The sequence below is a fragment of the Diabrotica undecimpunctata genome, chromosome 8 (assembly GCF_040954645.1).
Source record: "Diabrotica undecimpunctata isolate CICGRU chromosome 8, icDiaUnde3, whole genome shotgun sequence".
Lineage (NCBI taxonomy): Eukaryota > Metazoa > Arthropoda > Insecta > Coleoptera > Chrysomelidae > Diabrotica > Diabrotica undecimpunctata.
Window position 1 is genome coordinate 74698128 of NC_092810.1, and position 16816 is coordinate 74714943.

General features: G+C 32.0%; 1 protein-coding gene across 1 annotated transcript in view; it reads right to left on the reverse strand.

Annotated features, from left to right (window-relative positions):
• The window catches only part of LOC140447701 (laminin subunit gamma-1-like), a 318345-nt gene that overhangs the window by 212874 nt on the left and 88655 nt on the right, over positions 1–16816 (reverse strand). The window contains exon 3 of the mRNA XM_072540499.1: positions 9585–9702. Coding sequence (XP_072396600.1) covers positions 9585–9702 — 118 coding nt within the window. The remainder of the gene's footprint in view (positions 1–9584; positions 9703–16816) is intronic.

Consider the following 16816-nt stretch of genomic DNA (forward strand, 5'->3'; position numbering starts at 1 on the left):
CGTATTGCAGAACAAAGACACAAGAATCGGATACAAATAAAAAAAAATGATAAAACCGAAGTACCGAATGACAATAATAATTTCTATAAAATAGCGAATAAGACAACAGGAGGTAAGATAGGAAAAGGATATTGGGAATCATAAATTGTTATGTTTTTAATAATAAATTACTAAATGGTTACACTAAGTTAAAAGACAACTACCAAAAAGTGTACTTATATATCCTTCTTACACGAAAGTTGAATAGTGGGCACTTGAACAATAAAGCAATTGCTTTTTGAAATAAAAAAAATCGACGAAAGAGTTTTTTTGTAGTTTTTATTTATTCCAAATAAATACTACATTAATTACGGTTGTCCGAATTAAATACCAAAGTATAGATTAAAATATGTTCCTCTTTGTTTACATAAATCACAAAAAGCTAACAAAACTTTTTATTTCAAACTAGGATCTCGATAAAAAAACCAGGTAACCCAATCTATTTCTGTACCGCTATGTTTTTCTGTACCTTCAGAGGTTAAGTGAAGCACAAAGTGGTTTAACTAACTTTATTTAACTTCAAAAACTTACTTAATTATTATCACAAATTCTAATTACATTAATAATTATCGCTTACAATTCGCACTGAATATTTCCGCATCGATAAAAAAGGCGCGTGGAATATTCAGCGGTGAAGAGAAAATTCTCGACTTAGACAAACACAAGGCGGCAATAGGGGTGACAAGACAGTACCTTTTAAAAACTTTAACTCCATCTTGTTACGTTAACAAAATTTGTTAAACTAGGATATCTCGCTGAAAATGGTATTTGTATAATTTTATTATCGGATCTTATATTATCTATAATCTTATATTTTAATATAAGAGTTAAATGTTGCTAAAATGAGGCAATAGTACTGGGTATTTTTAAAATTATTACTTAGACTAAACATATTTTATGAATTTGGTTTGATTAATGTTTTAAACATAGATCTTTATTTTTAACCAATCCTTATATTGTTATAAAATTAATGGGAAAATCCCAGTAGTTTGCTGTATACCATATTTAAAAAACTAATACAGAAGTAAAAAGTTCAAATTTGTATATTGGTACAAAATTTTTTTTTATTAAAACTTATTAGAAGTGTCGTCCAAAAATTAGAGATGCATAACGTTTTCAATCTGAATCAGATCATCCTCAGTGCATTCAGTTAGTACTTGTAGCTAATACTAAAATTGAAGTGAAGACATCAATATATGGTTTACATAATATTAAAAATTATCGAATGGAACACGTGGTTCTTGTCAGTTCAAACGACACAGACCAACAATTTTTTTATACCAATATACAAATTTGAAGTTTTTACCTCTGTATTAGCCTTATATTGTTGTTAGCCAATCCTTACTGTTGAAAATATGTAGTTAAAATTTCTTTTTGTTCTTGGTTCCATGGGATTAAAGTTCTTTTTTTCTTAAAATCAGCTATTATTTTTTGGTGTTCTTCAAAATATTTATCTTCAATATCAGCCACTTTGTCGATTTCGTTTGGCTGAATAAATGGAGATGCTTCTTTTTTTTCCATTATTAATATAATTTTATATATTTTCGCCAACTGGAAAACGTCATCAGATAACCTGTATGAACTTTTATGTATGCACACAATATGGCCCATAAACGTTGCTAAAGCTTAACATATAATTCCGTCAATTAAGTAAATAATGATGGTAGCTAGGAGCTTTCTGAGCTTGGTTGACGCAATGGTCAAAGGATTCTTTAATTCTGCACTTGAATCGTGATTCTTTTAAACTCTATAACCACATAGTGGTTCAGAGGACGTAGGATTTCCAAATAAATATGTTATTGTTGTTGATAATATTATCACGGTACTTAAATATTCTAGTTAATTGTTCTTGAAAATCTTTTGAAAATAGGACCAGTACATCCCTACCTCTTTTACTCTTAATCACAATGCGTTTCGAACTTTTGATTAAAATATTTTTAGTGGGATTTACTATATCTGAAAATTCTTCATATTTTTGTTGTTATTAACTTTGTCGTATAAGTAAAATGGCAATCTCTGTAATTCTCCAAGACTACGTATATTCAAGAGTAGTACTCTGCAATATGCAGTATCTAAATCTGTTACAAGTGACTTTATATCTTTATTATTTTTTATTAGTTTTCAGAGCAGAATTTTCCGTATTTATTAGATATTCTTTAAATACGTTCATATCAGTTGCAAGATGTAATAACGTAATTTTATTCCACTTATTAGTCACCAGCAGCCATACCAGATATTTCGAAGCTTCAGTTACTTTGTATTAGGTGTGTCATAAGTAGTTTTTCGAAGTTGCTTCTGCCTCAGTAATACAATATAATTCTTTTCTCTTTAAAACAAGAATGACTGCGGTATCACAACATTGTTTCGGACTAGTGCTCAGATTGAGTGCCAAAGTAGGCGATTCAAAACGGTCTTGCACATAATTATATTTTGCTACTATTTTTGTCGCACTCACAATTATGTCGAAATATTTCGGTTGAAGAGCTTCAAACAAATCGTGAATTGAAGGCTAATATTTCTTTATTTCAGTTAACAATTTAGCAAGCTCCCTCATTTTTCGTTTTTCATGTCCTTTTTTCTGACTGATATTCTCAAGTTAAAGTTGATTTCATTTAATCGAATAAACTATCTTACAATAAAGTCGTCACAAGAACGCAACTCAGATATATTGGCAATATCATTCCAGTCGTCTGGAGTAAAGTATTAGAAGAATTTTTTACCAAGTAACAAAAAACAATATTTGTTTAATTTATTAATGTTTTTATTTTGAAAACTTTTCCGAATGATATTTGGCATTGTCCATAACGATAATCGAACCTTCTGGTATAAATTTCAGCATTTGTTCAAAATATTCTTCAAACTCATCGGCGTTCATGTTCTCGTGGTAGTTGTACGTTTTTTTGGATTCAAATAGGAGCAACCCTTCTTTAAGAAAACCCTCGGAACTCCCTTTTCCCAACGGTGCTTTAATACCTGTGGACAATCCATCCAACACAGCTTGGCAATTGCTTTTAACATTTTTGTCTTGCCAGACCTTGGAAACCGTATAGCCTTAATTTATCCATGTCTCATCTAAATAATATATTCTTCGGTTTTTTCTCTGTGCTGTTTAATTTTTCGAAGATACTGAAATCTCCAAGAAATGATTTACGGACTGTCCATTAACATTGATTTTCTGTTAATGGTTTCCCACGAAAAATTTAATTCGTGAAGTATCTTTCACAATCGAGTTCTACTGATGTCCATTACATCATCATCTTGCAATGCGGCATGAATGTTTGAAACTGTTAGAATTTCCTAGTAGCTGAAAGCATAAATAATGTTAAAATAGTGCGCTATTGGAATAGTGCGATTCTGCTAATTTTGAGGTCTTTGTCTTCTATTCCAATTTATCTCATTAAAGCTATTCATTTGTCTTTGTCTGTCAAATGCATTTTAATATTCCATAAAACATATGTTTTTTTTACATGCCTATATCTCTGAAATAACTTGTATGGCAAAAGTGCCTGACAGAATTCGAATTGTGTTTATGTTAGTCGTTTCTCGCATTTTGTATAAATTCTTTTCCGTATATCGTTTAAAAATATTTTAAGTGCATGGCTAATAAAGATTATTAAAACTAGTATTGGACGACCATCTGAAATCCACGGTCTTGTTTTATCCGACATATGTGAAAGTGCGTTCGGTTTGCTGTCAGAGCTTTAACAATATCCAAATAGTTGTCAGGTGAATGTGCTTGAAGTTTATTGAAGCTTGAACGTGCTATCCCGTTGTTTGTCAATAAATTGACCCGGTTCAAAATCAAATCGGAAGTTGATGCACGGCATGTCCAACCCTTCGGACGCGGCTAGGGAGATACGGTCAGTGTCGTGGTAATTTGACTATGGAGTGCTCTAAAGCCGGAATTAGATAGCTCGTGGATGGTGACCTTCCCTGAGTTACATCGGCAAAGAGAAACAGAAAATCGATATTAACGATCAGAAAAGAGATAACGGTTACCACCCCACGTTACTATGAAATTAGTAAATATTTGCTTTTTGATAAATACAGTCGACCTATCCCAAAATGTAGTCAGACCATTCCGATGGTCAGTATCGAGGGTTACGCAACGCAGTGCTGGCGGTAAAATTTTTATTAATTTGGGTACTATTATGAGAAATGAACACAGATGTGGCTTATGGCAACTCATTCTTCAGGGCAAGGTATTTTGAAAGAGGAACGGGGAGAAGAAGAATATCTTGACTTCAAAGCCTGAGGAAGTGGTTCAATACGTCTACAACCGGACTATTCCTAATAGTTGCAAGTAAAGTTAGGATACCTATGCTGATCGGCAACATCCGGAACGGATAGGCACCGTAAGAAGAAGAAGTTGGGTAATTTATACAACGATAAAAATTCGAACACAACTTCGTTAGACCACTCCATTACCACGACACCAAAATTACCACGACACTGACCGTACCTATTCTACGAGCTGTCTCAAGCCGCCTTAAGGCATTTATTAACATATTGATGTGATACTTTTTTATCAATTTTCTATTTGTATCCCATCTTGCCACCTCTTATTCATTGTGGTGTGTATTGTGGTTGTTGGGTATCTGGTAAATATGTTAGGAACCTCTAAGAATGTGCATTCAGCTCAGCTTGACTGTTTTAGGCAATAAACGGTAACATTTTTTTATAATTAAAATATTAAATAATTTTGAATCCTTTTACCCCTGTTGCTGAGACGCCGATGGCCGTATTTGCAAATAATATATACGCGGTTGGTCGTGTTGACCATTAGGAAATTTGATTGGAATTTACCGACTATCTCAAAAGACGGAAGGTCCGACTTATTATCCTCGTTAATCCTCGGTTAATTCTTTCCGGTTTCAGGCGATTTATTTTTGATAAATTTGGTAAATATCGTCGAAGGCACGTCTATAGTAATTTTTCTGAGAGAACTTAATCCGAAAGGATCTATCTTTCATCATGTTCCTAGCTAGAAGAGTACCGTTATTTTCGATATCGTTAGAATCTTTCTTAGAAATCCATCCAGGCTAGCCTGTCATTTTTAAGTGGGGGATATTACATCTTATTTTTGGGGGAAGCTTGTGAAATTTTGAGAGGAACATTACTCCTGGCGGGACAGTCTTTGCGTAAGGACGTTCTTCATATTTTACTGTCTCTGTTCTCTGTGCATTTTCTTTCTAAGTGTGTATACACTTATATATTTGAGTTCTTTTAATCTAATATCATATTAGATTAAATATTGGTATAAAGTACCTTTTAATTTAAATAACTTCAGTGCTTGATACAAGTATAGTATTAACTTCAGTGCAGTGTAGCAGTCATCAAAATTTCTTCTTTTTCTTCCTTTGCCCTATCCGTTTCGGACGTTGGCTATTAACAAATCAAAATTTACTGTAAGTAATCATAGTATCTTCAATTATCTGGGCGAATAATATGGTATGGTTATGGTATCATATTATCTTCAATTATCTGGGCGAACCTACGTTCATCCATGTCTTCACCTATAGTTAAGAGTAACTACTGATTTTTGCATTCAATTTAAAGAACATTCAACATTTTCTTACGAACTTTCCATCAGCTACTAAGAAATTCTAATAAAGAATAATTACAAACATTTAATTCTCCGATAATCATTAAACAATATTAAACACAGATAACATTTTATCTGTGCGAACAGATAAAAAACTTAACCAGTGCGGGTTGGTTAAATTTTTATTTCAGTAATCTTGTTGTATTCTTTGAATTTAACTTTAATTAACTTTGTGTTATTTGTTATTCATTTTATATTTACTGTACCCAGTATCTCGAGATATGCCCATTAAACAGCAAAGAGAGACTTTAATAATACCACCATTTAATAATTGATGGTGTATTTTTATTACTTGAGTGTACATATAGCCGCCTACATCATTGTATTGTTGAATATATTTTGTTTTTGTTTTATGTATGAATTTTATTTGTCGACTCCTAACAATATCTCTGAATATTTGCTTTTTACCTTCAATTGTTACTATACCTTTGACCAGGAGAAAAATCAGGCTGATTAATTTTGTAGGTAAGTGGGTGTTGACCAAATATATTTAATAATTAACGGTTGGTATCTTTCCTTGGATTTGGTCTCAGAACCAAAATATTTTTCCTTATCTTTTTTCTTTTCTAAGGTTTCTTAATTTTCTTCTTAAGCCCCAAAAAATTAAGTGGCGCCCTGTTCCTATCTTATCTTATCTTTGGTAATTTTACCCATCTATCTTTTTGTTTATTTCGGTATCTTTTCTAATACCTTATTCTTATCCTGTCATACCTTTACTTATTTCGTCCGTTGGACCCATTCCCGGTTCCAAAAGCTAGTTTCGCACCCACGACTCGCTCTCCACCAACCATCTGGCTGCCGTCCGCAGTGTCTCCATTAGTGACCTTTCTAGCACCATCCAAAAAAGGTTTCCGAGATTACAAAACCTTTTGACTAAATTAAGGCTGGAATGAAAAACAGACTCGTTTAAAGAATTAAAGGAAGAAGGACCGTTTACTGACTACAATATATCTCTAACTATGTGCAAGTGTCGATCGTGGTTGAGTGGCTACGGTACTTACTTACCAAACCGGGAGGCCTGAGTTCGATTCCCAGCACAGAGATCAGAAATTTTTCAATTTTTAATCTAACTGAGCTGCCACCGTGATGCGGAGGGTACGTAAGGCCGCCTGTCTTGGCTAAGTAAGCAATTGATAACACTGAACGTCTGAGCCAGAAGGTTAAATGAATGTAACATGTATAATAAGCCAATCGATTGCAATACGACATAAACATATCTAATGTTATTTAGATGCTTCCCGTTGACTAATATGCCTTTAAATATTTAAATTTTATGTTCAATTTTTCTTCATGGTGTTGCATAAATCAGGCTGAATTTAATTGATTCCAGGAATTATGTTGGCTTTGAGAGTCGCTGTGGTTTGTGGCTTCTTCGCAAAGATCTGCGCCTTAAGAAAACCCTACAAGAAAGAGTCTAACGAGGTCAAATCGCACGGTCTTGGTGGACAGTTCCCATCACCTCCACGTAAAATTACCATTCTCTCAAACCACTAATGCAAAATGTCCAATATGATATGAGCTGTGTGGCATGTAGCACCATCTTGTTAAAACCACATGTGGTTGGTATACATATCATTCAATTCAGGCCAAAAAAAGTTGGTATTCATCGACCTGTAGTATTCGCTGTTGACGGTGATGGTCTGGCCAACGTCGTTTTCAAAGAAATATGGACCGATGTCGTTACCAGCCCAAAATCCACACCAAACAGTCACTTTTTCCTGATTAGTTAGACACTCTTTGAACTCATCTGGATTGGTATCGTCCTAAATTCGATAATTTTGTTTATTGGCGTATCCATTTATCTGAAACTGGTCAAGAGCCGATTCAGCGAAAACACATCATTATCTGTGGTTGTTTATTCCAGTTAGTTAAATTTTAATTTTATAATAATAATACAATAAATTTTTTTATAACAATTTTTTAACATTCGAATTTGATCTCAAAATCTTCGAAAAAAAAATAAGTTTTTACCTTTTTTATATCCTACTACAGTAGATTCAATTATTATGCTGAATATTTTCTAATGATGATCCATGCAAAAAAGTACCTGTTTTACAGTGTTTTTTTTTTTTTTTGATGGGGTATATCTCCTTAAGTTCTTGCATGTCTGGATAACAATTGTTTTTTTATATACATAATTAAATTTGTATGTAGATTGTAATAAGAATTAAATTCTTTTACCTACATATCATGAGTTGATAATGACCAAGATAAATTCTAAATTTTCATTTCTTTTAATGAAACAACTGAGAGCCATCGCATAGTGAACGACTTTAAACCTGAAATTCTTCATTTATCTAAAATTCCAAGACTAAACTTCCCCTTGGGTTAATGTTTTCATTATTAATACCCAACTGCAGGGCATCTTTTCTTCTCTAGGCTAACGGTCACCGATATGAAAGTTAGATATTTTTTGAGGGAAATTTGTTAAGGTGTTGCATAATTCGCTATAGAAATTAGGTATTATTATTTATAAGGAATTAAACCACAATTGGGTAGTGAAAACTACATTTTTTATTTGTTTTGAATAATAGGTACTAAAATAAGTAAAATAAGTAATATATATATATATATATATATATATATATATATATATATATATATATATATATATAATTTTGCAAATATATAGTTGTTGCCCTGGAAACCATCAGGGTCTTCTAACTCTAATGCCACAAATTGGTTGCATTGCTCCTGTAGTGATCCTTTCCCAAGTTAATATGCTCCTTTTCTAACTTGGCTGCACCATACTGAAGAAGACCAATAGTCAGAAATACGTATATACGGTTGCCTTCCATCGATATACCATTTTTGGTTTTCTGTTTTGTGAGACATGCCATTACTTTTTACTTTTATTATTCACTCGCATTATTCTTTTCCATTTGTTTTAAACGTTTCAATGTTTGGCATTCCTTTCCCCAGGTAGCTGTAGCTTCCTCCGTGGTTGGTGTTAGTTGTTGCCCTGGAAACCATCAGGGTCTTCTAACTCTAATGCCACAAATTGGTTGCATTGCTGCTGTAGTGATCCTTTCCCAAGTTAATATGCTCCTTTTCTAACTTGGCTGCACCGTACTGAAGACGACCAATAGTCAGAAATACATATAATACGGTTGCCTTCCATCGATATACCATTTTTGGTTTTCTGTTTTGCGAGACATGCCATTACTTTTTACTATATATATATATATATATATATATATATATATATATATATTTTATTTCAGAATTTTTCAATTGGATATCGAAAGGTCAAAAGAAATTTAATATCTACGTTAAATTAGTGTATACTGTACAAATAGACAATATGCTTAACTCTTGAGCTTAAAGTACATATATATTATTTCTAAAATACTAGACTAAAAATATTCTTTAGAATATTTAAAGGAGATCGCACACATGTTATGGAAAATGTAATGTCACTCAAATGCAATAAAATTTACATCAATAGATTCGTCTCGAAATTACAATCAATTTATATCAGTGCGCCACCTCTGAATTTTGAATAATAACGGCATAAAAAGATATTTAATATCAAATAAATCTAAAATCAAATGATGGATATGGAGTTAAGAGTGAGAAAAAACCTTGTTAATCGTCAGTTCATAAATCATTCTGCAGGTAGTAAGGCAAAGTACCATTACCAAAGTGTAGAGTTCCTTTAATCGGATTAGCTCACACTGGGTAAGTTGTTTTTAATAGCGACTAGACTAATAGTATTTACGAATTGCGAATGACAGTTTTATGGACTTAAAAAATGGGATTTCCATAAAGTTTAATTACAATTTACACCGTTCTTAATCAAAATTCAGAATTGGCGCAATGATGTGAGATGATTGTAATTTCGACTCAAATCTATTCATGTAAATTTATTGCATTTGAGTGACATTACATTTTCCATAAGGGCTGTGCGATCTTCTTTCATTAAAAATTTAAAAATTACCTGTAGTATTGAAATGGAATCCATGGCCCTTCACCTGTTAATTTTTTAGAAATATAAAAGCTCTCTGGTCTCGGTGAATTAAAAATTAATCTGACGTAGGTAATATCAAAGGCTTTTCCTAAAAATAAAAATAACTGTAAAAGGTATTTTAAAAATCATGATAACAAAACTATTGTTTTTATGGTATAACTAGTATTGCATGTTAAATATTATGTTTATATGGCTACGATTAGTATTTTATTTTAAAACAAAATCTGTTTTTGCTACATTTTATGTTTATTGCAAACTTAGTATATATATATATATATATATATATATATATATATATATATATATATATATATATATATATATATATATGGCTTCTAACAATATAATCAAGCTGCTGAGTGGAATTCTTAAAATTAGAATAGCTAATTATAATAGCATATCCAACTACAGTTTATTCTCGAAACTTAAAGATCAGACACCCCTTCTAAATAAGACTCATCTCATTTACCAACTTTCTTGTCTAGAAAGTGATGGGCAGTAAATAGGACGAACATCGCAGTGTTTAAAACAAAGAATAACGTAGCACAAAAGTGATTGCAAAACAGAGAAAATTCTTAGTAAGTAGTACACACACAATTCCAACACAACACGTCACACATTTAAATTGTAAGGTGTCAAGTTCTTGAAGATAAAAAACAACTAAAAAAAGATTATTTCTCGAAATGAACCACATAAAAAAGTAAAGAATCAATTTATGTATTGCAATATTTGAAAACTCTGATAAACTAAAAATAGCTAACATCTGGTAAGATTAATAAGTCGAAACAAAACTAGTTGGCCCTAATGACACATGTTTAAATAAGGTCGAAATCAGTGTCGCCTTGTTCGTCGTAGAATATGTGTCGCTCTGACATAATTTACTTTATAAAATAAGACACAACATTTCGTTATAAACAACTTATAAAATTGTGAATGTTATGTTAGTACCTAATTATTGGTTCACTTTGTAGTATGTTCCCGATGAAGTTGAAAAAATAAAGTCAACGACATATCTAAATGTTTGAATAAATGTAGTTTCAATTTGTAACTCAAATGTAGTTCATAACCAGAAGCACTGAATAAATTTTTGGTTGATATCAACAGTAAATAACAATCAATCAAATTCACTATGGAAAAAGATACGAGTCACTACTTTTTCTCGACGTGTTAATCACAAGGAAGGATACAGAATATGCAACTAAAGTCTACAGAAAACCAACCCACACTAAAGAAAATTAAATTATCACTCTAACCACAACATAAACGTCAAAAAAGAAGTTATCAAATCATTATAAAGCCTTTATATAATGTCCTAATGCATCAACAGAAGTTAGTAGGCTCTGGTTACCAATACTAAAAGAAGAAGCCAGCAATAAGGACATACCAACATAAACGAATTAATAGAAGGTCAAAGACACATAATTTACAATTATACAATACATATCAATATATATATATATATATATATATATATATATATATATATATATATATATATATATATGATTTTGGAAAAGCCTAATTTCGGTTTCAGAGAAAACTAAATAGCTTACTTTAAAATTGGTTTTTTCAATACATCCTTTATACCTATTTCAAAAGATTAGAATATGGTCATTTAATACTCGACTATACAAACAATGAAAAAGATTAACTTCAGGTAAAATGTCTTCTAATTCTAAACAAAGGTTTTTTGATAATTTTGTTTGCAACGGAAACAGGTCGTTTGCCAAACAAATTTCTATTCTTATCTACACTAAATCTTATCTTAAACTACTATATACAATTTGTTTATATTGATTTCTTAAAAATTTATTCCGATGGATATTTTTATTTGTTTTTCTTTGGTTGGGAAAGAAAAAGTATGACAATATATATATATATATATATATATATATATATATATATATATATATATATATATATATATATATATATATATACCTACGTATATAATGCTTTCTTAAACCATACTATATTTTTAATATATTTTTTCGTATTTCTTGGGTTTAGGTTCAATAAGCAATATTAACTTTGGAACCAGATATTATGCCATTGAAATTTAATTTTACGTCATTTCACTATACACTAACATCCCAATAAAACTTGCCTCTGACATCATTAAAAAGAAGTGGAATGACATAAAAGAGTAGACTAACATCCCATTGCAAGAATTCCAATCATCTGTAAAGTTAACATTAAACTCAACATACTTTTTATATAAGGATGAAATATACCAACAAATAGATGGATGTGCAAGGGATTCTACAGTATTCACTGCCTTCCCTCGCTCAACCGTTTCCATCTCTCTCTGTTGTCCCATTCTCCATCGTTTAGGTCTCTCTTATTCATGGCGTCGTCTACTTCGTTCCTCCAGGATTTTCGGATTCGTCCTCTTTTCCTCCTTCCTATGGGGCTCCATTCGGTTATTCTCTTTATCCATTTGCTGTCACTAGTTCTTCTTACATGTCCATACCACTTTAGTCTTTTTTGTTCTATGTATGTTAGTATGTCTGTTTATATTGACGTTCTTTGCTTTATTTCGTCATTACTTCTCCTATCCATTCTGGTTACTCTACAGCATCTTCGTAGGCATCTCTGTTGCTACTATCTTACTGCTGTTTTTCTTGTTTATGATCCAATTTTCAGTTAATAAATTATGTAAATAAACTTAGTGATAAAGCTACGAACTTAATAGACAGTGATAAAGAAGACAAATTTCATGACAGGAGTGAAAATTTATCTTGTGATTGTGGAAGCCTTGCGAAAGATTATGACGTTATTAAAAAAAAACTTGAAATCGTAGGCAGACTTTCTTATCTCCTATCAACTTGAAAAAAGAACTCAAGAACATGAAGATTTAATATTATTGTTAAAACTACAAAATACTAATTCAATTTTGCAACATGTACCGCCATCTACCAGTAAAATATCATATTCTATTAAAACATCAACAACAAATACAAATTCTAAAAAAAGTAAATACATATAAAATAAACGAGCAAAAAATTGTGCCGGCTAATGAACCTGAACAAAAGCCTACTGAACAAAATATTCTACTAAAAAGTCAGTACATTACAGAGAATATAAAATATATAAAAATCATTACAATGCTGAGTTGAAAAGAACGAAAGAGCTGGCATATGATCAACTGATATTAACTTCACGAGTAGATCCAAGACGTGTTGGAAGGTAATTAACTATGAGCGAAATAAAACAAATGGTTTACATAATTCAACAGCCAACATATCTTGTGACTCTTTCAATAACTTTCTTGTTGAAATTACTGAGAATATTATAAAATCCCTTCCAAATATACCAGACGATACAATTTTGAACTATCAAAAATTTCCAGCTCCATGAAACTCATTTTTTCTGTCTCTAACCAATCAACAAGAAGTATCTACAGTTATAAAAACATTAAATAATTCAAATTGTTTGGATACTAATGAGATAAACTCATCTTTTATCAAAAGCACTAGTGAAATAATTACTAAACCTTTAACACATCTCATTAATAGTATTTTTTCAATCGGGATATTCCCAACTTCTAGCTAAAATAAAAAGTTAGCTATTTGGAATCTTGCAAACCCTTGTTTATTTAATATAAGATAATGCCCTTGCCAACATTATGGCTATACAGCGTTAATGTAGAAATACATAAAAACGCTGATATTTATGTACTTTAATTAAACGCTCTGACTTACATAAGTATAGCACACGAGGTGCAAATAACATCAGAACAGTTAAGTATCTTTTGAGTAAATCACAAAAAAACTCAATTGACTATAATATACAATGTCCTACCTAAGGATTTAAAACAACTTTCGATGAATAAATTTAAAGTAAGTCTGAAAAGATACCTTTTGCGATTTGCTTTTTACTCTGTTAGTAAATACTTTGATCACTTCAAGGCAGTAACATGAACATGGATGTACTCACTATGTTTATATATGTCTTATTTTGTATATTTTATGTTATGCGCATGAATGTATTTTCATCTCCTATTGTATTTTGTGTATGTTATAATATTATCTTTTTTACTTATACATATAATTGACTTGCTACAAACAAATGTAAAATTTGTAAACGTAGTTAAATAAATCTTGAATCTTGAAAATAAATCTTGAATCTTAAAGACAGACCCTCAGAACTTTCAACTCAAACCATGGCTATTCGCCTACAATATATATGAGTGGCTCAGAGGCAAAGGTGCCTAACCCCAAAAATTTCTTTTACTGGCTTAGGCTTAATAAGTGCTTATAACTTCTGTAAAAATTGTGTGCAGAATCAGACTAAACTTAATTTTTGTTGGTATGGTGTCTCCATCTATAAACTGGTTTTCGCACTAACAAAATATCATAGGAAAATAGGCAAAACTGCCAAACCAACAAAAACATGGCGGATGTAAACCTGAGCAGTGACGCATCGGAGCCTTTCGGATCCGATTTCAGCGATATAGATAGCGATTATAATCCCAGTTCTGCAAATATAGAGTCTTCAGGTGAGAAAGTAACAATAATATTAATATTTAAATATAAAACAAGCGAGATACCCCTTAAATAGCCATTTATAAACAAATGTGGCTTAGGCTATTTTACCGTAAACTTATTTGTAATATATTTTTTATTATTCTAGACGAGAATAATAATGATTCGAGTGAAAAAAACTCAATAAATGGTTTGTCGAACACTAAGAATCAAGACAATGATGAATCAGAAGGCAAATTGCACCAAAATTTCAAAAAGAGAGTAAGAAATCTTGAGAATCATGCAAGGTATAAAAGGAAGATAGCCAGGGAGAAATGAGAAGAATATGTCACGGAAGAAGGAAAACGTAAAAATGCTAAAGAACTCGTAGTTGGACCATGTTCGTGCAAAATGAACTGTCATATGAAAATTTCTAACGAACGAAAGCAAAGCATCTTTAAAAATTACTATTCGCTTAACTGGTCAATGATAAATGCTTTTATTCTAGGTCAAATAAAAGTAGAAGACAAAAAGAGAACTCAAGATATCCAAAATTAAAATTCACGTAGGTCTAAAACTCGTGTATATACTTTAGCGGATGAAAATGGTTCTGACCAAGTGGTATGTAAGAATTTTTTTAAAGACACAGTTTCCATTACAGATGGAAAAATTTCATTAGCTTTGGCACGAAAACAAGAACATGGGACACCTCTTCAAGATGCAAGGGGCAAACATCCACCCCATAATAAAACTAATATTGAAGACGAGCAGTATTTATGTGGCTCCATTGAATTGTTTTCAGCATACAAATCCCACGACTCCCGACGAAATAATATAAAAGGGAAATATCTTTCACCAACTTTGAACATGTCGATCATGTATCGAGAGTATGAAAAAAAAATGCACAGAATACTTAAGCAACTCCCTCTCGCTGTTTATGTTTGGCAAAATTTTTAACACCAAGTTTAATTTGCATTTTCATGTACCACATAAAGTTAAAAGTGTGACAGTCTTAATACTGAAATAAAATCATCTGATACTTCAGAACAGCGTAAACAGGATGCAAAAGTTGAATTGGAATTACACCACAGAAAAACAGAAGCAGTTAAAAATAGACAAAAGCAAAATATAATTAAAGCAAAAGACTCATAGCAAAAAATATAAGTTTTAGTCTTTGATCTTCAGAAAACGCTTCCTACTCCTGAGTTAAGTACAGGTGTAGTTTATTATAAGAGACAACTGTGGACATATTATAATTTGGGCATCCATGATGAAGTCACAGAAACAGGACACATGTATGTCTGGCCTGAAAATGTCGCATCCCAAGGAGCTCAAGAGATAGCTTCATGCTTAATAAACCATCTTGAGGCGCACTTACCAGACCCAACAAGATTTTTTGTATCTGGATATAGTTTTAATACATACGATCAAGATTTTGGGTTGATTGAAAAAAAAACATGTATTCAGCGTGGCCCGTGTAACTGTTCCATCTCAACGCAAAGCGACTAGAAAATTCCAGGGATAACGAGTGCGAGAGAGAATAACCGGTCACGTAGGCGAGGTGGGAATGTTGTAGAACATAGTAACTTTGGTATATATATGTAACGTTGTTAGGAGTGAGTTTTAGTTGTTAAGAGAGTACCGAACTGTAAACTTATAAATAAATATATTTATATAAATTCGAACCACTCGTTTTATTTAATCTCGCTGCAGATGGTGTCCGGTGTGAGATTTGAAAATAAATTCAGCAGTGGCTTTTGAAAAAGACTTTTGAACTTTTGAAAAGTATTGTTCGTCGGGAAAATCCGCGTAGTTCGGTAGTGCCCTTTGTATAAAAGAACATTTAAAAAGTACTTGTGTGCCTGACCAAAGATGCTGCTAGTAGAACTTTCAGTAAAACAGTTAAGATACTCCAAGAAGATACTCCAAGAACGACTGAAGACTGTTCTCAACAAGAATGGAGACGACCCAGAGACATTCCAGTTTCAATCAACAGAAGAAGCCGTTTTAACTAAAATAATTGATAGAAAATTCGAGAATGTTTCCACAAGATTCGATGAAACCTCTCAAATGATAGAAGATACTTCTAAAAAAAATGATGATAAATTCGAGAACGTTTCCAAAAGATTCGATGAAACGTCTCAAATGATTGAAGAATCTTCTAAAAAAAATGATGATAAATTTGAAAACGTTTCCAAAAGATTCGATGAAACGTCTCAAATTATTAAAGAAGTAGTTAGACAAAACGACGAGAAACTCGAGAAGGTTTCTAGAAGATTCGACGAAGTATGTATTCAGAACAATGAGAAATTTGAAGACGTCTCTAAAACATTCGATCAGATACAGAAAAATGTAAACAACGTAGAAGAGAAGATCAAACAATTGGAGACCATGATAACTAACACGAAAGTGCTACCACCAATTAATACGGTAGCTTTAGATCTGGTAGGGAAAGAAGAATCACCTAGAGATGAAATGACACATCATATGGGATTCAAATTGCCACCATTTGATGGAAAATCCTCTTGGTCCATATACCTTAGACAATTTGAAGCTATTGCGACAGCCAATCATTGGACAGAACAAGAAAAAGCTGTTTCCTTGACTGCTGCTTTACGAGGTGATGCTGCGGATATCCTAAGATCAATTCCTAAGGGTCAAGAAAAATGTTACCAGACCTTGTTCACTCGACTAAATAAATGTTACGGAGATGCCCATCTACAACAAGTCTACAAA